Source organism: Melospiza georgiana, chromosome 9 (genome assembly GCF_028018845.1).
Source record: "Melospiza georgiana isolate bMelGeo1 chromosome 9, bMelGeo1.pri, whole genome shotgun sequence".
In the NCBI taxonomy this organism is placed as follows: Eukaryota; Metazoa; Chordata; class Aves; order Passeriformes; family Passerellidae; genus Melospiza; species Melospiza georgiana.
This window is the reverse complement of record NC_080438.1, coordinates 16,497,691-16,524,649: the sequence shown is the minus strand read 5'-3', so window position 1 is coordinate 16,524,649 and position 26,959 is coordinate 16,497,691. Positions and strand designations below refer to the sequence as shown.

At 36.5% G+C, this 26,959-nt stretch overlaps 1 protein-coding gene across 2 annotated transcripts in view; it reads left to right on the top strand.

Moving 5' to 3' along the window:
- The window catches only part of PKN2 (protein kinase N2), a 54,604-nt gene that overhangs the window by 11,240 nt on the left and 16,405 nt on the right, over positions 1-26,959 (top strand). For both annotated transcript variants that reach the window (XM_058030009.1, XM_058030008.1), the window contains exons 2-5: positions 12,614-12,914; positions 20,693-20,844; positions 25,036-25,153; positions 26,741-26,886. In XM_058030009.1, the coding sequence (XP_057885992.1) occupies positions 12,614-12,914; positions 20,693-20,844; positions 25,036-25,153; positions 26,741-26,886 (717 nt within the window). The remainder of the gene's footprint in view (positions 1-12,613; positions 12,915-20,692; positions 20,845-25,035; positions 25,154-26,740; positions 26,887-26,959) is intronic.

Here is a 26,959-nt window from a genome sequence, read left to right as displayed (position 1 = left end):
TGCACAAGAGAGCAAGTGAATATATTCTCAAGTTTTAATTAAATTAATTCTAACAGTTTTTTTTTAAATCCTTAGAAGATTCTTAAGTGCAGGAGGGGTATCCAGTATCATCATCTATTTTTCAGGTTATCAGCCAGACTATCTAATTTGAAGTGTTTCTTTTTGGTGGCAATAACTCAGTGACACTGTCAGGGCAGCAGTTTCTGTGAAATGGAGATTGATTTCTTTAACTCCAGTGACATTCTTGAACTAGATGATGTTGGATATGAAAGAAAAGCAAGGGAGATCTAAGTTCTGCTAATGATCTCCCATTTTTGCAATTTTTTATTTCTTTCTACAATAGACTACACTGTTTTATGAGCTCAGAGGTAGCATTTCCTTTCTTTAGCATTTGCCTTCCTTCCCATCTGCTACTTTAATTAATTTAGTGTCAATTTAAGGTTTATACAGTACTTGAAGTAAACAGATTTTTAAAACTTAACTACAGGCATCCATAGATGTTTCCTTACTGCAATGAATATACTTAGTACAGAGTGAAATACAACTGCTGGGAATTCCTGGAAACCTGAGATACAAAGGCAGTGAGCATTTTAGTGGCATATACTGGCAATGAACAGAGCTGCCTCTTCCTCACTCAGGGTTAGCTGGCTGTGGTTGTGGCATCTTCAGAAAATGGGGAGGACCTGTGCCTAGGCAGAAGCATTGGCTGCTGCACCCCAGAACGTTCATAATAATGCTGGTTCATTGTGTCCTGGCTGGGTAAAGCAGTGCAAAGGGCATGAAAAAGAAACCAGTAATGCTCAGAGAGGTCAGAGATTTTTAGAGTTGAGAGGATGGTAGCCTGACCTAAATATAGTATCTTAGCTTAATTTGGAAAATGTTGTATACAGATTGGAACTGTACTTTATTTTTGTAGTTAAAATTCTTTTTTTTTATTGCAGAGACTGATTTTTATTTTTCTCTTGTGACTCGTGACATCTTTAATACAATACTTGAGAGAGCATCAAAAAAACACACCCCGCCCACTCAGAATCAGCCCTTTCCAAGTGCAGTTACAAAATAGCCACAACCACATAACACTTACATTTCAGAATATGAAAATCTCTTTCATCAAGTAGGAGTCATCTTCCTGCTGGTATTTTTCAGTCAGAAGTTAATTTGTGTATTTTTGTCTCCTAAAGATGACATGCTTTAGATTAGACAGGTCATTATAGAGGAATACATTGTAGATACTCTGGGGAATGCATCAGGTTAACCATAAATAGCTTCTGATTGCAGTAGTTTCTTTCCTTAGCTTAAGGCAGTTCTTCATGAAGGTTTGCTTAATGTCATATCTAGAGTATTTTTTGGTAGTTCTTAGTTATTAATAAAGCAGAATATTCTACTTTTGCTTAACGGATTTCTCATGCTACAGTTTCTAGTTTTCTACAGAGAAAAATCTGAAGATTTTTCTCAGGCTGCTAACTGAAATGCTTCTGAACTGGAATGAAGTGGAAAACTTTTACTCTTGAAGAAAAATGCCTCAAAAGCGATGAGCATACCAAAATCAGATTCACATTAGCAACAAGTATTCTAGGATGTTTTTTGAAATTGTGTATATGGAAACTGCTGTTTATATGTGCCCTGTAAAATAGGGTGAGGCTTTCAGTGTTAAAAAATTGATCAATTTAGGATAAACATGTTACATACCACATTCAAGGTTCCATTCATATGATTGTGGCTGGAAGACACATAGACTGCATATGTAACCTTACCTACTCTGAAAAGGGAGGAGTATTGAGATCACTAACAAGGATGTCTTGTGCATTTTCTGAATACTCAGCAGTATATAAAACAACTAATCTAGTGCACTTGTAAGGTGAGACCTTTTTACCATTGTTATGTATACATGGGTTCTTGAGATATCCTTTAAGATTTAGTTTTATATGTATGTCTATACATGATGCACTGAAAAACTGTTGTTTTGTTCTGCTTTATTTCTGTTATGTTACAGGTCTCGTTGGTGCATTGGTTATTCTGAAACCGCTGCTTCCCATTTTCTATTTAACTGATATTGAGCTGTGCTGGTAGCAAGAGCTAGGTGGAGAGGAGTCCTATGCAAGTGTGTGTGCAAAACAGGAAACAGCTTACTTGGGAGATGGTGCTGAGGCTAAGCATAAAGAGTAAAATTTGTTCAATATGCAGTAAGAAATCCCTTGCTAAAATCCTAGGCTTTTATTCTACACTTTTCACTGTAAACTTCATATGTTAGTCATATGTTCATTTTAGGTCATAAAAAAGTAGATTTACTTAGAGTACTTATTACAGTCAGTGGAGAATCAGAGCTCCTAAAAACTAAGAAAATGTAGAAAGGTTTTACAATCAAAGCTTTAGGCATATTTGTATTTAGAAATGTACTGAGAATTTTTTGCAATCCATGTAGGAAGTGAATTCACCTGCCTCTTTTTCATTGCTGTTGCATATAAAGCAGTTAAGTCAGGCAATTTTCTTTTGGCTTCTGTTGCAGGTTAAGACAGGATACTATTTCTTCATTATTCTGTAATGCCTAGGGAATTCTTAAATAGAAAATGGACATTAAGAGCCAGTGAGAATCTTTCTACCATATTGTAAGGGTCAGAGGAAGAAGGGTTGCAAAAACACTATTTAAATGTATCACAATGTACATCAGTGATGCTCTGTAGAAGTCTCAGACAAATGGAACATGAAGTAATGCTTCTATAAATAACCCTGTGTTCATACGTAAACTTTTACTGGAAGAGCATGGAATGAGATGCCTGCATCTCTACAAGTGGAATTTTGGGCGTGGCAGTCCCAGTGGGGAAAAGTGATCTTTTCTACTGACCACCTGTAAAAGATGAGGAAAGGATTTAAGAAGACTTTCCAATTCTCCTTTTACTGGTGGAGGTGAAAGCAGGAGCAGGATTTCCAGCTGGTTGGAGTGTAGGCTGGGAACTTGAGTAACTTCAGATAAAACAACCCAAGCTACTGTGAGAGAGTTCTCAGTCCTAGAGTAGGAAGACACAGATCCTTAGTATAAATACAAGCATACATCCCTTTCCTGCATAACAGATTCAGCTACCAAGCTGGGAAACCCATAAGCTCTGCTGAAGCTGCTGTTGCACACAGTCCTAGAAAGCAAAAAATCTGGTTCTTTCACCAGGATCTAGTATTTAGCCACTTGGCCTCTTGCCTTATAAAACAGATGTTAGTATTATCTCTGATATGTATTGCTGCATTTATAATGTACAAAATAGTTGGCTGCTAAAGATGATGGCTTAATTAGAGTGGAATGTAGACTCTCAACTCTTCCATTAGTTTTGAAACGGCTAAAAATAGCTCCTGTAGAACATAGTAAAGTAAAATGGACTAACATATCAGATGTTTGTGCTGAAAGTTGGAATTGCCAGAAACAAAGAAATTTGTGGGTTTTTCTTTTCGATTGCTAGTTATCCATCTCAGAAATTGAGATTTTCATACAGTGACCCCTTTATTGTACTTTTCAGATTAAAGACATTGTGTATTGGTCTTCAGCAGTGTCCTGATGCTTGCTTGTGTTATTGAGAAATTCCTTTTTATTGTGAGGATTTGTTTTGCATCATTTCAATGCTGAAGATTTTTAACCTGCACTGAAAGACCACAGAAGTTCCAGCTGTAATGATTTGTTTCTGTAGTAAGACATTTTAGCTTTCTTCTCTTGCAGTTTAGTTAAAGTGTGTTACACTGAAGTCCCACCACTTAACAGATGTGGCAACAGCTGATACTGTGATTTGTGGATGAGCAGAATTCTCAATCTGTTGCATTACCTGAGATAGATAATAATACCTTTTTGGTGGTAGCTATTATCGAATTAATTTTTCATTCATAATATACAAGAAAAATACCTTACCACTTGGGATTGGATCTGATTGTCATTAAGCATTAATAAATTAGAGTTTTGGTTCCTTGAGGTTTTATTTTTGTATTTATGCATAGTAACTAAAACTCCTTCACAAGCAGAAGTTTACCCACACATTTTTATCTTAATGTTAACATTACAGCTGTTGAAAATATATGGTTGCAATGAATGGTAGCTTCTCTTCAAAGTAAGCATATTTTTGGATGCATGCCCACCAAATTATCACCTTTATACAGTGTGCATTGAGTTTGAGGAGGAGTTATCAAAGTCATAAGACATGATTTTGATTCATATCTGTTGACTTGACATTTTAACCTTTGAAAATCTCTTCTACCCAATTAAATACCACATCCTGTAGTTTGGATAATGTAGTGACATTATTTTTTCAAACATCTTGAGCTACATGTATAATATTACTCTAGTCTGAATGTTAGACAGTGACAGGTAAATGTTTTGAATGAAAAAAATGCAATAAACATATTTATATTGGGATTACCTGGAACAAAATTATGCTAACTTTCAGTAGCGGCAGAAATTTTTGAGTTTAGGTGTTTGCTTTAACATGCACTTCAGCAGATCCCTTACTGGTTGAGATGGAAGCAGCATGGGGAAGAGGGAGAGTGTTTCTCCCTGGTGGACTGATTAGTTTCTGTATTACTTATACTTAGAGGCAAATTCACCACACAATATTTGCATGACCTTACCTTTATCTGAAATAGTTCTGTTTCCTGAGTAACTTATGTTATACTGCAAGCACTTCAAAGCATTATAACAACTGCTTGCACCAAACTTGAGCTTAATGTAACAGAGAGATCAATCAAGTCAAATGGAGACAAATCTTGTGATAAGAATTTCTCTCAAGCCCCCTTCCTTGTTTCAGTCTCTAGCAGTAACTCAAAATGAGTGTATGAATTTCTGAAAGAAATGGATACCATGGATACCCCTATGTAGGGTTTGCCAAGTGTATTAAAATACACTGTATTTTAAATACATGCTGTATATATTCAAGAAATAAATTTAGGCCATTAGGATGAAGTTGTTCATTTATCTATATAGTGCAGAAAACTGCAGGTGTTCTCATGAAAAAACTCCTGCAATTCTTATGGGATTTTTGAAAGTGTATAAAGTAACAAGAAAAGAAAAAAACCCCAAAATTCACAAATACCTAAGTCCCTCGCAATACATAGTTTTGCTATCAGTTTTAAAATTTAAGGGGTTTTTATTTTAAAGAAGCCTCATGCTGTCAAACACACATAAGAATGCTCATTTCTCTGCTATTTACTAGTTCATATTTTCATATATTTACTTCAGATTTTTATGGGATCTAAAGATTCTTTTCACCAACACATTTCTCAAAAAAACACTAAATTTTTCAGTTCAAATTTAGAAAATGCAAAACAAGTTTGTGCATGAAATTCCTGTGTTGGCAGTAGGAGGTAGGACACAGATACCTGTCTGTTTTTGCTGCCCAGTCGAGTGCAGTAAGTGTACAACTCCAGGATCTGTGCCCGGGGACTTAGTCTTGCAATATTTTGTGCTTCCGTGAACTTGCCTCTCTTTCATTTGTTGAACTGTCACTTAATCCACCTGTTTTTCTTATCTTTTAAAGGGGAGTGTATATATTTACCACATTATTAATATATGATAATGTTACAGGCATTAGATGAGAAATTATCATTTCAGTGCTTTGATTGCCTGCATCTTGGTGAGGCTGCATTTTAGGGGAATTACTTCAGTCTTCTTGGCACAGTTCTATGATACATCATTATTGGTGATATTTTCAGCATGCACTATGGTATTAACATTTCATAAAATCTTGTTCCCTGTACCTTGAAAGGGACTGTTTGTATTTTGGCATTTAATAGAGCTTCACCTACCATATGTGGTCTGCTTGAAACCATACTATTTACATAAAAAGCAATTTTCTTCTGAGTATGTTATTCTCATATGTGATGAGAAGCTAAATGAAAATAAGCAAAGTCTCATAGAGAATGGAGAAGTGGCATTATTATAGCCATAATTTCATATCCTGATCTTCTTGGGTGTTAATAAAGGTTGTGACAGCAGTCCCTATTGATGGGAACTAGGATTTTGCTCTTTCTTTTGCACATCTGAAACTACAGAGGGGAAGTTTTGTTTCCACTGTACTGGGCTCTATTGGAATTTTTTGGCTTGGAGTCGGAACTTCAATTTGGAGATAAAAGTTTGGAAACCGCTGAAGTGTTTGTACCACGCCTGTTGCCAGAATATGTGGTCATGCTTCTTGGATACTGTAGCCATTTGCTGGCCTCCCATTTGAGTGCTCATCACCTGTGTTGTGCCACAGCCTCCATCAAGCTTTTGTGATTGTGAGGAACTGTGTGAAGTCACTGACATATGACACATGAAGTCATATGGCATTGAAAGAAAATCTTCAGTGTGAAGTGTGAAGATTTTCTTTCAATGTCATATTTCCTTGGAAGCCTCCTTGCAGGTTCTTCTCCTTGTGTAAAACCATCAGGAGCTCCTGCAACAAGAAGCAGCTGAAGGCAACATTTCTTAAAATGTTTTCTTTCTTTTCTGTAGCAAAGTCTCTCTCTCTTATGCCCCTTTCTCTCATTAGTGTTGGCACAGCTCTGCAGGGACACAACTTCTGGTTCTGTAAGCAAGTCTTTACTGCAGTTAGAGTACCTTTGGGTGCCATGCTCTTTGTGTTAGAAAATTCTGGCTGAATCAGGAATTTTTGATGGCTGGAATGGTGGATGATAGCAAGGACTCCCCAGGGAATTTTATTACCTGTCTAGATGAGGTGTTTTGGCTGAGTCAGGTCACACAGGTTTTCATTCAGGAGCTGTAGGACCAACTGCTGCAGCCCAGCACCTATTGTGTGAGTGAAAGCAAATGTTCCCTTTAAAGTATTCATCAGGACAGCAGTTCAAACTGGGAGAGCATAGCAGAGGTGACCAGCTGATTGAGGACCTCCCTATTTAAGGAACACATTTTTCCTTTTTTTAAAATCAATTCATCTCTTACAGATGCAGTTGGGCACTCGCTGTTTGTGCACAGGAATTGAACCCCATTTAATCAGTGTCCTACTTGAATTCATCCATGTATAATATAGTGGACTGTGGATATTTCTGCCTTAAACAGCCTCTTGTTACAAAGCAGAAAGCTGTGACTTAGATTAAATTTAAATCCTGATTTGTGACGTGTTAGCACAGCAAACTAATGCCAAAATCTATTAAGCCTCCAAGTTGGGGGTTTTTCAGTTCTTGACATTGGGTGAGTGCTGAGATCTTGACCACAATCACATTTGCTTCTGAGTAGGAGGAAATAGCCCATGTAGTTCCAGTAATGCAGACAAGCCATCACATCTGGTTTTATGAATGACTTTGGGGGGAAGGGAAGTTTGCAATTGATTAACATTGTTTGTAAAATAAAAGACTACTCTAGTCTTTGGAATTAGTGTAGAGAACTTTGGGAACCTTGGCAGTTAGCTCAGAAAAGCAGGGTTTTTTTCCTTTTTTTTTTTTTTCCTAAAAAATTATTCAGAAAATTATTATACTAAGATACCTAGTAGTTCCAAAACTGTACTTCTTGCTCTTCAAAATTAAATTACATGTTAATAAGCATTTTGTCTTTCTGGGTAATGATAACTTTTTTAATCATACATAAGATGAAAATCCTATTTTTATATAGCATTTTTTACTATATTTGTCAAACAGGTTTTTAATTGTCTCATTGTCTATTGAAATGATTGCTAAAATTCAAGAGCATATAAAAAGAAATGCTAATACTTTTAGGAAAAAATGTAAGCAGTTTTACTGGGAGTTTTGATAAGGTCTGGTTTGTGATTTTTTCTAAATGCAGGTTTAGTGTGTGCTTGTAGCACATCAATGTAAAAGGTAAATAATATTGTGCATGAGCAGTCATCAGCTGTTAAGTGTGGTTTAGTTTAAGGCTCCACTTACCTTTCTATAACAACTTCTAACAGAAATGAGCCATTGAAATTCTTGCTCTAATGGATATTCTCTGTAATGAATATATGGTATAGCACAGTCAAGTTGTACTGTGATCTTAGGAACAAGTCTTCAGGAGTTACTAATGCCCAGAGTTTTAGTGTTATCTTCTAAGAGGGAGCAGTTTGAGAATCTCATTTAGAATTCAAAGCCATTTGGTTTACACAACTTAAACAGATTCCCTGCTATGTTCAGCTTCATGGTACTCTCTTTAGTAGTACCATTGCCACTGCTGTGCAGTTTGGATGTTTTATTCTTAAATAGGATTTTGGTGGTAAATGCAGTATATCAAAGCACCTGCTTCACCAGTTGTTTGGTTCAGAATTGATCTGAAGCAAAAGTGCCAGCCCCACATGGTTTTCATAAACAGTATTACTACTCTCTTTCACCACACCAGCCAGAATCAACTGTATTATTAAAAGACATGCTCAGACCACTACTTATTATTTTCAGCGACTATACTTAAAAACAGTTCCCAGAAGTACAGAAGTTGAAGGCTGGCATCTTGAATTAATCTATGTAAATAGATAGTCTTTGAGCCAGCAATCAATCAAAGTGAGGTTGAGCCCTGTGCCATGGGAAGTCTGCATAAATGTGCTCTTTTTAACTTCTTTTTTTTTTTTTTTTTTTTTTTTTTTTAAATCAAGCAGTAGTATCTTATGTGCGGTTGTTGATAGTTAATTGTGGTTAGCATATTTGAGTTTCATTACACACTGAAATGTTTCAGTAATTTGCAGGGCTCAGAAGCATGTATTTAGCAGAGAGGTGTGCAGTGCTGCCTCTCAGTGCTGTCTGTGCCTCCCACGGTGGGTGGGTGCTGCTGCTCAGGCCCAGAGCCAGGTCCCCAGCGGTTTGTGTGGCACAAGGGAAAGGATGCTGTGCTGGGCTGTCCAGTACTGGCAGCACCCAGCAAAGACTGGCCCCTCTCTTTTAACCAGCACTCAAAACACTACAGAATTTAAAAAGAAACTGAGAATCAGTAACTGGCTGCCCGTTCTGTTACCTTGGATTGTAAAGCAATGAGGCCTGTTCTCTCTTTTGCCAGCAAGAGTGGTTTAGTCATTATCTGTTTTCGAGCATTTCCACTCTTAAGATATTTTATGTTAAGAGGGAGAGTAAAGGAAAGAGCTGTACAAAAATTCATTGATAGCTTCTTGGTATACAGAATGTGAATGGTTTCTTGTTTTTGCACGCTGCCTGTTTGAGCACTGCAAAGGAAAGAACTTGAGCCTTGTCCCTAATTGTTGTTTCTTTTTACACTTAATTTTCCGGTTGAGTGGGCAGAGCACCTATAACCTAAAGGATGTGAGGTTTATCCTGGGAAGGAGTTTATCCAAATGAGAAAAATCATTTTTTGAAAGAATATTCAACTCTAAGCAGAGACTTGGTAGTAGGTTCTCATCTAACAAAACTGGAATATGCTGTATTTTAAGTAACTTCAATTAAAAAAGTATAGTTTTGAGTTTGGCATTTGGGAGGTGCTTTTCTTAAAGAAAAAAATCCATCTCATTTCTACTACTGACTTATTATTAGACATTTACTATTAGACTGATTTAACTATCAGACGTTCTGTCCTGTGCCATTGTGGACATTATCTTCATCTTAAACTGGAACACTTTTGAGGCTGCTCATCTTTGCAGCATGAGGCTCTGTCTCAAAGCTTTGTTGCATCTCAGCAACAAAGAGTGCAGGGCCAGAGCAGCTTCACTTGCAGAACACAGTGTTGCTCTGCCTTCACAGTGACCTTCAGGGGTCACTGAGTGCACAGGTGCCTCCTTGGAAGAATTTATTTCACTGTGACCTTTGTGCCAGGTGACACATCTGGATAACTAGGTGAGAATACTTCTTGCTCAAAAGTGTAATTAACTCTGGATGACAGGAGAGAGAGAAGGAGTATCATCTGTGGCTTTTGGGGGGATTTACAAAAGAATGTTTAAGTGTACAGGCAGTGTGACCAGCTTCCAGTGTTAGCATCCCCACTATTGAACTCTACTGTCTCAAAAGCAGATTGAAGAAGACAAGTCTGTCCTGAAACCCTTAAATCCAGAGACAAAAATGCTGCTGAGACTACTCAGGCTGAGGAGAACTTCAACTCAATTACTGCAAATTCCGAAGGCAAATTACTAATGATCATGGAGACTTAATTGCATTGAAGGCTTACTAGGGACTCTGTCTGGAACAGGGGCTCCAAAAACCTTTTTATGGGAGAACGTAACAACATTTTAACAGATGGGATATAGGGCTTGTAGAGGGATAAAAACCTCCCCTGTAACAAAATACATTATTGTTCAATGGATGAACAATTAACTGAAGTCTCTTTAGTAAACCCGAGTGAATAATATTTCTGAATTATTTAGATCTTAATTACATTGTTCTGTGTAAGTGTACATTCTTGGCATAATTTTAGCAAACTTCAGGTGCTATTACAGCATTGAAAAAAAGGTTTTCTTTTGGGTTTTGGTGGTTATTTGATTTGGAGTTTTTTACATTTTTCATTTGTCTTTCTCCTATGAACTTTAAAAAGTATAATATCCTGCTTAAAGCAAGCATGTGATACATAAGTTTATTTCTAGAAAGCTTGCACAACAGGCATGAAAAATTGTGGTGGAAAAATAAATACTTTTTATTCACAATTGTTTTTAATATCTCTATCCTTAAAGGCTGACTAGTAGCATACTAATCTTGTCTTTTTTTGATGTCCTTAATTTTTATGTGTTAGAAAGACAGGGAAATCAAAGATCTTAATCTGATTTGGATATACTTACTACTTAAATAGTTTGCCATACAGTTGTTATATCAATTTATTTTCAGTTTCAGTTTTCTCAAAACTAAACACTCAACTCATGGTGGATGGCTTCCTTCATTTCAAGAACCTTTGGACCAGTTGCTCATTGCTATTGATTATTCTATTTTATTTTTTTAAATCAATTCTATTTTATGTGCCTATATATGGAAACAATGCCATGTACTTCCCAGTACAGCTATTAATAGCCTCTCCACATATGCATAATTATTTATTTTAATCTGCACTGATAGAAGAGCACTCACAAGTGTACTTAAAGTAAATTTGCATGTTTTTTTCCCTTTCATTTCTAACTCACTTTGCCATTTCTAAATTGCTTTCTTGTTCTCTGTTTTACTGATAGTCAAATTCTGTGGCAAGATGGTGGTTCTGACTACTTTGAATATTTAAGAATCTTTGAGTTGTTAACGTTTTGTACTAAAAGTGGAATCTGTGGGTAGACAAATTTAATGAGAGACTTGAGAAACATGGGAAATTATAGTTGAGGACTAGTAGATTGGATCTTGCTTATGGAAGGCAGTATTGCTGGAATATGCATGGATTGAAATAGTTTGACCAGCATTATCTGTTGACATGTAGGGTCCAGGCACAACCTTCGTGATACAAATTGTTTTGAAAACCAAGTTACTGTAGAGTGTCTGTAGTAGTTTTGTGTTCTGGACATTCTTCAGTTTATTAGCCTGGTGCTGTGCTCCATGAACTCCCTCCCAAAAGTCTTCTTCTGTTTACTGTGATGCTAACTGATTTTATGACAAAAACTTTCTACATTTTAATTATGCTATAAAATGCCTTTTGTTCACCCCATTTTTCAGAAGTCAAGGCAACTTCATCATAGTGTTTAAGAAATTTTGGTGGAATTTTGGTCTTTTGGGTAGTTACATGAAAATCAGGCCAGACATTTATTAAATAATTCTGAGTTAGGATGGGTTCAAATTCAAGTTCAGGAGAATCTTTCTTTATCTTCACTCATTTACCTCTAGCTGGAATTTTTTGGGTAGAACCTAATGTCTGCTCATTGTCTGGGGCCTGTGCATAAGGCACACAAATCTTGTTACACATGTAATTAATTGTATATGAACTTCAGAGCTGTAGGTTCTATAATGTGCCCTTGTGCTCCTACTTCTCAATGATATGTGAATGTATAGTAGGCACAATTATGACCCCCTGTGTACTGGGACTCTGAAGGCTTTTTATCCCCTGCTCCCTCACTACAACAACTCCTGTTTCATTAGTGCAACTTTTTTTTTTTCATTTCAGCCTAGCTTGCCTGCACAAGAAAATAAGATTTGGCTTTTTTTAATGATTATTACTTTTTAAAGAAATTAATTTTTATTTTAAAATAAAAAAAAAAACAAACATTTTTACTTGAAGGATTAAAAAGACCTGGTAAATGTCTTTCCAGTAAAACCTTGAAAGATCCTTACAGATATGCCAGTATTTCTTTAAACAACTGCAAGTATCACTACTTTTTTTTAACAATCTTTAAAAGGAACCTATTATAAAGAATGTATAAAATTTCCCCATAGATTATAATTATTAGAAGTTAGTCTTATTTCCTCTATCCATCTTATCTATTAAAACACAAATTAAATCTATAAAATCACAAACATGACTCATTAGCTCTGAGGCATATAACTGCTAGGCAAGCAGCCATGACAAATACAAAAGTATTTAAATCTCTTGCTGTTAAAAATAGGCATAGTAAAGATGTCACTCAATTTAAAATAAATCTGTTGTAAAATGTAGCTCCAGTTAACATCATATCTTGTGATATTGTTGCTTTAGGTCAATGCGAGTGTAAGCTGAGGTTAGTGAGTGGCCTTACAGGGTTAACTTAGACCTGAGTGCTGGGCACTGTAAGTGTGTGTTGTCAGAAACAGTGTTGCCTGGTGATTATATTACTGTTTTTCTTCCTAGGGGGATGCCAAAGGCCTTGTAACCTCTGAGAATGTGAGCACTGGCCAGAAGTTGGACTTCTCAGATACAATGGTACAGCAGAAGCTGGATGAAATAAAGGACCAAATCAAGCGAGAAATAAGAAAGGAACTTAAAATCAAGGAGGGAGCAGAGAACCTCAGGAAGGTCACAACGGATAAAAAGAACTTGGCATATGTGGACAACATTTTGAAAAAATCGAATAAGAAGTTAGAAGACTTGCACCATAAGTTACAGGAGCTAAATGCACACATTGTTGTAACAGATCTCGAAGATGTTGCAGGTACCACGCATTACTGTGAAATCACTTTTTCTTTATAGCTGAGATAAGCTCTCCCCATTTCACTTGAAAAATTTGCTTTGTGAACGAGCAAATCTATAGCTGGTGAGCTTGTTACTTATGTATGTCTCTTTGTTTTGACTCACAAGTCAGTATCCAATACCTTTGAGTTTAAAATTCCTTCCCAGGGAACAGTGTCTTTTATGGATTATGAGTTCTTCACTTTCAGTTCTTAGCATACTAAAATATTTTCTCAGTCACTGTAATGTTTCCTAGTAACTTTTCTCTGTGTGAAAGCAAATTTCATGAGCTCTTCCAGTGACTTTCTCTGAATTACACTGTAGACATCAGAATTGATGCACCATTTTATTCAATGCAGGAAAAATTACAACATTCATACTTAAAAATTTTTGTTAGGTTTTGGATTTTTAAACTTAACTTAGAAAATGTTTTTCAGTTGTGCTGTTATTTAACTTATCAAACATTTCTTACAGTGACAATTCTTACAATTTATTTATTCTCCAGCCTTTTCCACAGCAAAGCTACTATTTTAAAGACAATTTGAAATTGTTTTCACAGAATGGTTGTAGTTGATGGTTTTAATTAGTATTTTCTGTGGCATGGCAGCGAGTCAATACTAATTTTGAATGTATTTTTTAAAAATACCAGGATTGGTATTTTAAGATGGAATGTTGTGAAAGTAAACAGTCCTCTTTGAGCTTTGTGGAATGGCCTGGGAGATACTGCCAGCATGGTGATTTCACATTGCACAGACTCTTCTTGGCAAAATGTTAATAGTGTGCTCAAGCCATTGAAGATTCATGTGAAGTGAATGCCAAGCCTGAGGAAGCTTGGGCAGTGGAATAAAGGTCTGCAGCATCCTTGTGATGCAAGGTTGGTTACAGTGAGAATTTAGGAAATAGTGGTTGGTGATGTCTGCAGTTCATAGTCTGGCCCAGTGACACACTGCAGAGGTGTTCAGGTGGCCATGGTGGCCTGTGCTGGATTCTTTTTGGCATTTCATCTGTGTGAGGATACAAGAGGTGGAGCAGGGACACAGCTGGAACCAGTGAGGTTAAGTGGTTGCTGCAGCATGAAATGGAAATGAATGCAATCATGTATGCTTCCAGATAGCCACTGGGCTTTTGGTAGGCATGAAGCATTCTGTTCCATGTCAGCTAAAGTTTATGAAAATCTGCTTCACTGTTGACAGGACTGTGGCTTTTAAAGGAACAGGAAGAGTGGAACAGAAAGAGAATTGTATACAAACTGTGTATAGACCAAATATTAAAAATCTGTGCAGATACAATTTGCAAAATTCATCTAGCAGTAGGACTTGAAAAGTGGATGAGCACAGAAATGCTCTTGTTTGAATGCTTCCTTCCAGTGTAGCATTTTTAAAAGCCTTATCATAATGAGTTAATGAGTAATATTGTCATTGTGCATGTCTTGGGAAATGCAGGAGGGATTCAAAGGACAAAAGATCATGGTTGATCTTATGTGCTTCTACATGCTTTTGATGTGTGCTAAACTTCTTAGGACTTTTTTAAATTCCATTCTGTTCTAGGTGTTAGTGGTAGATAAATTGTACAGTCTTCATCATGGAAAGATGCGAGAAAAAACTTGAAAATTTGGTTGAGATCTTTATATTCTCTGTAAAGTATTGCATCAGGTAGTCCCATGCAAGACCCATTTAAATTGACTATTTTGCATAATCTTCATGAAGAGGGAAAAAAAATAATCTTTAATTCTCTTAATACCTCTTTTTAGATAAAGATTTGGAAGCACCCACCCTCTGAAGTTGAAGTGCTTGAGGTTTTTGTAATGTTTGCCTTGTATTTTAAGTGCTTGTCTCCTTCCTCATTCATGGTCAGTAGTACATGGAGGGGGAGCATTCTCAGTAAATGTTGTCTGTCTTGAGAGAAACGGATGCAAGTCATTTTGGTGATATTTTGATTTTTAATACTGAAGCCTTAGGCTTGACTTAAGGTATTGGTGAGCTTGACCTTCACAAAATAAAGTTGGTAACATAAAAGTTATGACATGCCAACTGTGTGTGTGCATGTGGATACATGTGTACACACACACACACGCATGGTATTGAGGAAGTACAGAGATACATAACCCTAAAGGTGACTGCATCTGACATCAGATACCTCAGTGGACAGGTCACAGATACCTCACTTGGGCAATTCTTGCTTTTGCTCAATTTAATATCCATTTACTGGTCAATATGGGAGCTCCCCAAAAAGTGAACTGAATAAAGAGATTATCTTTATTCAGTGTTACTGCTTTTCACTTTAGCTTGTGTTTGACCTTCTTCTGGTCACTTAGTAACAAGTTATATAAAAGAGGTGGAAATATATAGGAAATTTTTAGACTGTGCAGATCATGAATGCTGAAAATAAGGTAAAGAAGGTTCAAGAGCTGTATGAGTCAAGGTCTGTCTTCTCTTTATGTACTTTAATACATTTCAGTATTAAAGTCCTGTGTTTTTCCCTGTGTGACAGAATATACTGGGTAGGTTTTTTCAGGTTCTAAAGTCAGGATTGAGATTCACTGAACTGATGTCTTTGACTTGTCAGGACTGAACTGTAAAGATTTTTTTTACTTTTTTGTTGACTGGTTGAAAGAATATTTTGGTAACTTAGAACAGTCATTTAATCTTCTTGTGTTCCTGTATCTGAAAAGTGGGTGTGAACATATATTTGTGAAGTGCTCCCAATATAGAGCTGAGAAATGCTACACAGGCTGTTGTGGTTCTTTCTGTTGCTTATGGTATCAAGCAGTAACTTGTATTACTTTTTAACAAGCCACTAATTTTTAGTGTAACTGCTTTGTAATCAGCACAGTGCAATCAATACATGTTGAAATCATTAAATATAGTGTTAACAAATCTACTGTAGAAAAATCTGTTTTAATAACATTCTATTCCAAGCAAGTTTAGATGTTTTTGTAGTAGTTTGCCTAGAGCTGAAAGATCACAATTATTTGAAGAATTAGTACTAAACTTTAACTAGAAAGTGCAGTTTGCCAAACAGCTTTATTAGAGCATGTGAGGGTAGATTTGACAGTGGGTATGTGATTCAGAAACAACTTTTAGCACAACATAGGTGTACTTTACCTTATAGGGATTGCTGATGAATCTAAGTTTGTTTTAGAAGTGGGACTTTGTACCCAAGTCTGCCCTTGTTGTGCAGTGTATTAGTCACTGCAAGGATGTGGAATTCTAAAATTTGTAGGTCAACACTTAAAAGTGAAGCAGAATCCAACAACATAAAAAGAGTAGGACAAGCCTAGCAACCATTATTCCTGCAAGTCTGAGAGATGTAATGTGTCCCATGGGGATGATTACTTCTGTTTCAGAGATGAAGAAATGTTGTGTCTAGAAAACATACTTCTATACAACAGCAAAGACTGAATTGGTGGATTTGTGTTTGTGTCAAAAGCAGCAGCACAGATTGTGGTCTCTAATGTGACTCAGGGAGGTGTAAGACTGAAATAGCTTACCTATAGCAAGTTACTGATTTAATTAGACATGTAGCTAATACATAGAGAACCTATAAATTGGCAAATTGGTCTGTTTCATTGAGCTGAAGTTAAGGGGGATAGAGAAGTGTAATGATAGGAAAACCTTAGAGTGAATTGATAAAACTGGATAAAATATGGACAAAACTAACTCAAAGACAAGTTAATGCCTTTTCTTCCATCCTCCTAACTGACATGGAAGCTATCCACTTTACATCAAACTTGGCTGTAGGCATTGCAAAGAAAATAAATTGTTTTTTAAAATAATATTATTAGCTAGCTGTTTGGGGGATTTCTTTGTCCTTACAAAAGACTAGGTTAATCTGTTGGACACCAAAGTGTCCACATAAGACCAATTACTGGAAACTGGTAGAGGTAGCAACCAAACTGATAATAGGTAGTGACTTTTTAGATAGCAGACTCCACCTACAAACTCATATCCATTGGAATTTCAGATAACTTTGGGACCCAAAATAGGATAATATTATCTATGCAATTTGAAAGAATCTCATGCCACTTTTTTAGTAGTTAAAATTAGCTGCTACCTAGTGGAAATTCAGCTCAACTTCAGAAGTTTCCAGGAGGTCAGCACTGGATGTTTTTAGAGTGCAGAATGTCCCCTGCTGCCTTGGGCCTACTGATGACTTAGTTCCAGTGCTGATCCAACCTTCTGACTCCCTGAGAAAAGCCTGACAATGCATCTTTCTTCCTCCCTTCAGCAATGCCTAAATGCATTGCAGGTATTTCTGTGGGGTATGACACTGAGGAGGCTAACTGCAATTAAATATCCTCAAATAAGATTAAAATTAACTATTTACCAAAGGTACTTGCTGCTAATTGAGTACTTAAGCAGCAAGCTGCAGTACCATCTGGGAACCCAAATTCAGAAAGTTATGTGGGATCCTCGATTTCTGAAGCTTACTGAAGAAATACTATATGTAGCATCTGGGGAGGAGATCCCAAAAGAATAAGCAGCAGTCTCAGAAGAGTTATGTAACTGCTCTTTATAAATATAACTTAGATAGCAGTGATGGGTAAAAGGCAATTTAGAAGCAAGAAGTTTTTGCTGGTGAGCACTGTACAAACTCAAACTGAAAAGGTTTTCAGAAGAGCAAAGATCACGGTTCATATGAGCATTTCAGACTGAAAACTGCAATTGTCCTCATGTAATCCAAATATTAAATAAAAAGTCATCCCTATTAACTTATTTTAAGTCTGGTGAGTATATTTTTATGAAAACAGGGTCTTTTAGATGCTAGGGAAGCAGCACTGTAGCTCTTCCAGCAGCCTGCATGTGTGGTGACAAGTTGCACAAAACTCACTGGTGTTAAGCAACAACATTCATAGTTGTTGAGCATAATAAGATGCCTATTTGCTTGAAGTTGAGTTCACTTGAAATGCATGTGTTGCTTCACTCTATACTCACTGTCAAGAACAATATCTGGGTCTGGGAGCCCGACCTGTACCCCAGCAAAGCCCTTGTTGTCCTATGCAAAACTGTACTTGAATGTATCCAAAATGGCAAGTCTTGCACTGCCCTTATTAACCAACAAATGGGGCAACCTGGAAAATCTCTTCTGTTCCCCAGTCCCTACTTTGAGTGAAATATCAATTTGGTATTAGTACTTAACTCTTGTATAACTTTAGGAGTATACATAAATTCCATTGATTGCAATTACGTGGATGAATTTATTACTTATTCGTTCTATGAAGATAACTAAATGCTCTCAGAGGAGATAGGACTCCCTCTGTAAAGTGCTTTAGATAAATAAATCTTAGATAACTAGCCATGCAAAGTCATTACAACCTTCCAGAACAAAGAGAAAAGGAAACAGCTAATACAGATGTAGCTTGTAGTGTTGCTGCTGAGACTGTCAATCCTTTCTGCAATAGAACCGGTTTGTCTGGCTGATTTAAAAATTAATCTGAATTCTATAAGAAGCTGCCTCGAGCTGCTTACTGAGTAGTAATGGGGAGATTGGTTGGGGGATGGTAGAAGGAGTCCTTGGAAAGCATCTCTGAAAAACTATTGTTTGGTTTTTTTTTAACATAATATATTAAGAAGCATGTTGTTCCAAATTTGGGAGTTTAGTGAGCAGCCATTATGCCTAAAGGCAAAAAATTACTTCTTCCTAGCAATTAGTCCCTATTGCACCAAAGTTTCCTTTGCTATTAGTTACTAACAAAGCACATAGTACAACAATTTTAACTAAGTAGTAGAGGGTAGGTTACACCCACAAGTACAGACCAGGTCTTGAGATGACCCAGGTAAGTGGTGTGGTTACACCTTCACAGCAGAGACATGCAAAGGCAGATAATGACAGCTGCCTGGGCAGCCTGAAACATGGTATCTCTAATTAGTCCTTAACTTGCAACTTGTGTGTTGTTTTAATGCAAAGAAAGGCTGTTTGTGTACATCCTTAAAAGCTGTGAAAACAGACTTCAGGAGCCCCACAGCCTTCACAGGGATCATCAGAGGGCTGGGATCTTTAAGTGGTAGAGGCTTGCATCATATATCTAAAGTTGGTAAATATCATTTATATGATGAATCTACTTTACAAGGAGACCTGACACTGTGACTTTCAAGTTCATGTTTGTTCTCATTTTGAATAGATTATTAGATGAGGATTAGTTGAAACTGAACACATAAGTGATAGGAAAGCATTTTGTTAATCTTTATTTTATTAATAAAAGATTTTAGGTAAAGCTGTTCAAGTGCTCTTCCACAGAGGAACCAAGCCAAAACATTGAGGAGAGGATCAATGAAAAAACAGCTGAGGAGTAATGCAGATTTTTTTTTAAAAACATCTGGTATTTTCTGTGCTACCTTTAAGTAGTGAGGATGCAGTAAGAGACTTGTAAGTGGCTTGAAGTGAAGAGTGAATCAGCAGTAGAGGAAATTAAAACTCCTTACTTGAAATCTGTATGTAGCCTCAGCAAAGATTGCCATTTAGGAGGAAATTACCCAGCAAACTTGGAAACAAAATGTGTTAAATCTCCAGAAGTAGTTATCAGAAACTTTTACAGAGAAAGTATGAAATGGCAGATAAAATATCTCCCTTTGATATCTCATAAGTGAAAATTTGTAAGTTACTCGTGCACTGCCTCTGTTTTCTGGTAATTGAGGATTCCAGCATTCCTCATCCTAGTTTTAATACAAGGAAGATTATTACAACTGGAAAAAAGATTCTGTGGTTCATATTCAGTAAATACTGTCTTCAAGGAAACCAGAACCGTTTGTCCACAGAGAAGGTATTCTCTTGGTTGTTGGGGTAGAAGAAATTTTTTTTTTTTTAATTATTATGGTGGAAATAATTTGTCCTCTTTTACCAAAAGGTTGGAAGTCATTGGGACTGCTCGGGAGAATAGTTAGCTATAAGGACAGATGTGTTGGAAATAGTCCAGTTGCCACTTACTTTCAGTTTACTAACAGTTCATGTTGCAGAAGCTGAAATATGAAATTATACAATAGACTGGTTAGGAAAAGCTAAGGAGCTTGACTTTATAATTTAATTGATAAAACTAACTTGCATTCCATGAAATAAATCCAACAAGAGGGAGACCCAAACACAGTAATACTGTCAAGTGAAAAAGCTTTCTCCTTCCCATAGATCAGTGAATTGTTCAGTAACCTATCTGACTATGTATCCAGTTATCCCAGATTTCTGTTATGACTGCACAGCAGAATACATTCAACTTGAGAATAAGAAAAAGGCTTATTTTTATCTGTTCTTAATTTTGACATGGCAGTGTCTGCAGTATTCACACTAAAACGGATGAGGATCTACTCAAGAGCTGTATTCAGACAGTGCTCAGTAGTATCTAATACTATTATCCAAGTTTGTTGTTAAAACACTTTGATTTCAAATCGGGGGTATAAGAGAGCTTAATGGAAAACTGCATTTTTTAAATTGACTCAAGACATTTGAGAAGAATTAAATCTCCTTTGAAATAAAAATAGGCTTAGCTGCAGACCTGCCTGTTTGCCCAGTGCCGGAAGTGATTCATGTGAATCAGGACATGTGTAGGAGTCACAGGGCTCTCGGGAGGCTTTTCATGGTAAGGCGCATTTGCAGTCCTGTTGCAAAGTAGCTCTGGACAGGAGAGTCACTTAATTCTCAAGTAGGATGTTCCAGTTCTGTTCAATCTGTAACTTCATAGAATAGAGTGTAAGGTGGGTTTTGGGGGAGTGGTTTGGGTGTTTTCTTCCTGGATTTTTTTCTGCATGCTTATACCTTTTCTTTAATTCACAGATTGTCCTAGCACTCCTGATACTCCAAATAGTGATCCTCGGTTTTCTACGAACAACAGGTTGATGGCCTTAAAGAAGCAGTTGGATATAGAACTGAAGGTAAAACAGGGAGCAGAAAATATGATACAGATGTACTCAAATGGCTCTTCAAAGGTAAGGCTTTGGAATGCTTAAAGATCATTAAATGAATGTGGGTTTTCACATTGCTGTAATGTGACTGTAAAATGTATAAACAGTATGCAGCTTCAGTATTTTTAGTTCGGGCTATATTTTTGTTAAACAGTTCCATCAAATCTGCTACAATTTATTTTACCATTTTTTGTTGTGGTTTGATACCCACTGCAGGGATTGTGTTATCAGTTTGTGCAGATGCAGTTCAACCTAAATAATAAATCCGGCTTACTAAATTTAGTACATCTAGTAATCTTTGACCACGTGGGATTCACTTAGCAGCAAAGCTTGGTAGGACTGACTGGTGTCTGGTGTTTTGCCTAGCTCCACAGAAAAAAAAAAAGATCCATTAGTTTAACATTGTAACATGCATGATAATTGCAACAAAGGCAGTATTGCCAAGAATATTCTGAACTTGTCATCTAGTTGTAGTTAGCAGCAAAAAGATCTGTGCCAAATGCTTCAATAGAATATGTGTAGTATTCTGATAGAGATGTCATAACCTGCACTGATACACATAAAATACCCATTGAAATAAATTCTTTTTAGGGAAGTGTGGTAATCTAGAGGTAGCAACTGATAGAATAAAGTGAAATTAAAAATAAAGCCACACTTACTATTATATCTGAATTTTAAGTACTTGCACTCACTCTCTCTTGATAGCACCAGAATTTTTCCAAGGAGGTGAAAGGCAGTCATAATTCTCAAATGAGAAAAAAGGGAGGGAAGGATCCTCTACTTACATTCCCCTTCACCTTTCATTCATTACTCATGAACTGTTCTTTACCTTTATTAAATCATTAAGGAAATTAATTTCAAGACTAAGGGGAAACACAAGAGTAGATCTAACAAATAATGTGTAGTAGCTTGGTTAGATGTTTTTGTGTCCAGACAGTAGTAAGGAGAATCAAAATGTTTTAAGATCTTAGGTGAGCCAGCACCTATCTGGGTCAGTCAACTTACTAAAAGGAAGTGTTTGGCTAGAAGAGAAGGAATCTGGAAATTACATTGCTACCCCTTAGAACTGATTTTAACTAGAAATTGTTGGAAAGGAACTTCATGTTTTTGACTGAATTTGGGCTAGGTGTTGGTGGAGAGGCAGATCACTTTGTATGTCTCTACTGTATGACTTCTTTATACCTTGAACAAATAGCAGGGAGTGCTGCTTTCTCACAGAAAATGAGTTTAGACTCGATGGACCAGAGGTGCCATCAAGTTCCTCCTGTCCCAGGCAGCCTTATCTGAAAGTGACCTGTAACATACTAGCTGGGGGCAAATAGAAGAAATAGCTGGAGTGCACATTATGACTAAGGTCCTGGGAATGCTGTCCATCCACCACAGTCCCTCAGCTCCTAGAAACCCTTGGAGTCTACATTCTCTGGGGCCATGTACTTAACATCAGGTACACTTAGAACTAATAATTAGCTAACCCAAATGGATCAAAAGACATACACGAATAAGGGTTCTAATAAACCCTTGGTAAGTAACCTTATAACAGGCTGAAAAACTTAACTAAACACTCAGGCTGTAATATTAGACATTGTTAGCAGGCTTTGATCAGACTAGGTAGAGAAGATAAATTCTGGTTTGCTTTAGATTGAGGTATGTAATTAAAATCTCTGATTGAATCTTGTATTTGTGATTGGTAAATGCTTAAATGAGCCTACCACATTGGGAGTATATAGTAACTGGGCTGGAGAGAGCAAGCTGCAAAGCACAAAAGCATTGCCAGCCACTTCAGCAAACAGGATGGAAATGGTGGGTATTCATTCTCTTTTTTTTTTTCTGCTCAGTTGTGAGTTATTGGGCAAGTTTGAACTGTAGCCTTGAGCATGCTGACTATGTTTTAAAAAGCAGAGCTTAAAAGAATCCAACCATCTGGATGGGGTGGGCAAAAGGGGCAGAAAATCCCTAGTTTGAATCCAATCCCAGTAATCCAGTAGTTCTTTAAAAAGTAGTCATAGGCCATCTTTAAACATATTAAACTCATTTGTGACCTTTCTGCAAGTGTACTGTATGATCTAATTTCAAATCTGTTGTATTATTTTGAGACCTAAATTTAATGGAGGGAAGTTATAATCTGTTTTCTAAAAATGAAAAAGCAGTCTGTTAATAAACCCATCATCTCATGGGAAGCTTTTCCCTTTGTACTTTACTTGCTTCAGTAACATTCAGCTCAACCTATTTGGACTTGAACATTTCTGAGATAACGATCATCTTTCCTTGCATGTGCGTAGGTTCTCTGAGATCCCATGACAGCTCTGCAGATCAGTTTTACAGGCACTGTCAGTTCTTCTGTACTCAGAAGATGCATTGAAATACTTTGTATTCAGCCTCCAACACTAAGAGAGCTGCTGAGCATTACACATACATTTTGATTCGGAAGATGTGATCTTCTGTCTCTTTAAAACCTAAGGATATCTCTGTAACGCTGGATTGCCTTTGCTCTACACACTGAAGGGCTAATGCTGCTCCTGAGCAAGCAAATCCATTCCAGTAAGAGACTGTGAGGGATAATCAAGAGCAGCAAGATCAAAAATAAGATAAAGGGGAAGATACAGACAAAGAAACACTTCCAGCATATTTATACATCAGAATGATGCATGGATAAGGTTTAATACAGGATTTTAGAGTAACTTGTAATCTGTTCCTTAAACCCTATACTCTGCTAGAGTCAGTGATTATTCCAAAATTTCACATCTGTATGCGAGAAAGTATTAATTTAGGAAAGTCAGTGTGATCATTAATTGGATAAGTAATATGGAATCTTAAAATATGAAATCTGTAGTATCTCCCTGTAATGTTGATTAATACTACAACTTAAAATTGAGAGTTGTGAAACTATGGTATGCAGAGGGGGCACAATTTCTTTCCACAAAACCAAAGTCTTTTTATGTGTAGATTTTGGTAAATCTACCCTGCAGAACAAAGGGCAGCATTAAAATATCTGAGTGAGTAGCAAGTCAAGGGGAGAGGTCATAGAGGAGCTCCGTGAAGGTCAATTTCTCAGCATACAGATCTTTCTTACAGTATGCTTCATGGTGCAAGTATTTCCAGCTCTGGGACCCGAGCTTCACTGCAGGTCTTTCTCTTGATTATGGCAAGGGAAGAATTTACTTTCTTTAACTTCTTAAGTAGTTGATAACTTCATTATAAAATCAAAAATACAATTATAAACCATGTCCATGGGAAAGTAACTTATTAATGAGGTTATAGAGTGGCTACAAAATGAGCTAACCAAAATACCCTTTGGGTTGTAAGGGTGGTACACATCTGCCCTGACTGGTGTTAATTACTGTGATTGATTGGTACTGCATGGACAGGACAAATACACTGCCTTAAATTTCCTTAAATTTTGTCATACCTTGTTTTTGTTGTTGTTCATACTGCAAGTCAGATCACCTTTAAGCTGTCTGGTAATTGCCAGAACATAGAGACAGAGCCACGTGGAGCCATGGAAGTTTATGAAACTTCATCTTTAGGAATGTTCTCTTCTAAACAGCTTCTTGTGATACTGCTTTTGAAAATGAAGCTTGGTTATCTTAGTTTATTTAGATAAAAAAATGCTGTACTGTACTTAGATTGCTGATGAAATAGCTAATGAAGTAGGCCTTGTTTGTTACCTATTTATTAATGCAAAAAAATTTTAGCTTTCATTTGTTCAGAAAAATGTTCTGCAAGCTTAATGAGCTTTCTAAGCAACATCATATTTCTAATTTCAGTATTGAAAATCAACTCAGGTTAAATAGTGCAATTACTTTTATATGGGTTTAGTCCAGCAAATTTGCCTATTACAAGAGTTTTTACCATACTCAAAATAAATTGGAGACAATCTACATAGTTTTGGAGGTATTTTGCACTTAATATCTTCTCCTTTCTTTAGAATCAGATTACAAAATATTAATCTACATATGTAATGTTTCTAGATCATGCCTCCTTCACTGACCTTGAAACACAGTTTCCCTGGGAGTGGCTTACAGTCTTTAATCAACCAATGCCTCTGTCCTAACTTAATTTTCACCAATATCTTTATGTGGTTAGTTTGCCTAATGCTTTACTAAATGAAATGCATAGATTTAGTTCTTGTTCCTAAGTATGTGTGGTTTGAAACTTTCAGTATGTCGTGTTCCATGAAGATGTTTCTGATTTCAATTTGTCTCTTTGTTTTAACAGGATCGAAAACTTCTTGCCACAGCTCAGCAGATGCTTCAGGACAGCAAGACAAAAATAGAAGTTATAAGGATGCAGATTCTTCAGGCAGTCCAGACCAATGAATTGGCTTTTGATAATGGTGATGGTGTAGAAAGGAAATATGAATCCTTAATGTCAGAATGTCATATAGATATATACCCATATGCACACAGACTTGCCATACATTTCTTTTGGGAACATTTGATACAGCATGCATGAACCAAAAATTTTCAGAGGCTAGGCAAAATTTTGTGTGTCTTGGGGTGCCAAAAACATCTGAAGGAATGTGAAGGAAAATACCTACATTGTAATGAAGAGAAATACCATCTCTCTTTATCATCCTTTCTATACATTATGCTGTCCATTTTTGCTTTGTGGTCTAGCTTCTCATTTCATGCATGCTTTCTTCTGTCTTAATAATTAGTGATTTTTTTATAGCGTACAATCTTTATATTATGATGCTAAAAAAATCTGATGCCAGTACAAAGCCTGCTTGTCATACATACTTTAATAGACTGACCTTATTATTTCTAGTGGTAGGACAGATGGAGGAGAATTTCTCCTGGTTTTATAGGTATTTAGGCTAGATTGAGTGCTAAACAATTACCTTTAAAGCAACCAAAAAAAGTGTTATTTAAATGACCTGGCTTGAAATCCTCATGCTGCATTTCAGAAGTATTTTTAAACTTTCATTTCATTGAAAATCTTCAAATAATAATAAAAAAAAATTACTCTTGAGCTCTAATAGCATGAGTGTACTAGAAACTCACAGGCATATGGGTATATCTCTAAGTCTTGAACTTTATTTGTGTGCATTTCTGAATATTGACATTGTGTGACAATGCTTGTAGTCAGGGCCTGTATATATCCTAGGTAATGAAAAATGTATGTTCATATTTTGTTTTGTGGTGTGTGAGGTGTTTGGTTTCTGTGTTTGTTTTTCCACACTACTTTTTAACACCCATTTTAGCACATGGATTATGTATATAATTTGTTTAAAAGGAAAAGAAATTCATGCTAGAAAGGGCTTTCAAATGCCTTTTTGTGTTCCTACTACTCTTAGTGCTTTAAGCAGAAAGGAATATATTCAGGAAGTGTTCTGGTTGGGATATGTAAGCACTCTGAGATGTTGGACATTAGAATGGTTGACCCAGGCCATTTGGCAAAGGCAGTGTATGGAATCTCTCACATTTCTCTGTGCTGGCAGAAGCCAGATTCCATGGGATTTCAAGTGAGCCAGGGAGATTATCAGAAACTGATCAGGGATCTACTTGGCTACAGAGCAGTATAAAAGATAAATGCTCATGGTGTAGTTCAGAAGTGTGGAAATCCCAAAACTTCCTTGCCAGTTGAATATTGGGGATATTTCAGTTTTGTCCCTTAACTCCCCTGAAGACATTTTCTTTTTTTAACACCTTCTAGCAATTATAGCTCTTCAGGAAGTAGGAGCTGTTTATTGAATAGAGGCCCTGATTAATTATTTCTTCATTCAAATGTAGATGCTTAAAATATCAGTTTTTACTTTTATTACATACTTCAAGTTTCTCTTTGGACTACCAAATATGCATCTCTCCTGTTTTTTTCTTTTTCTTCTCCCCTCTGTTTATGTGGAGGAGGGGTTGATACTAAATAAATTAAACCTGGTTGTTATCTTCAATGAAGGTTGTTTGTTTATATCTCTTTGCAGCAAAACCTGTGATAAGCCCTCTTGAACTCCGAATGGAAGAATTACGGCATCATTTTAGGATAGAGTACGCTGTAGCAGAAGGTGCAAAAAATGTGATGAAATTACTTGGATCTGGGAAAGTTACCGACAGAAAGGCACTTTCAGAAGTAATTTGTCATTACAATTTCTGATACTTTGTTTTAAAGGTTCTTTAAGGGAAAAAAAAATTGAACTATTTCA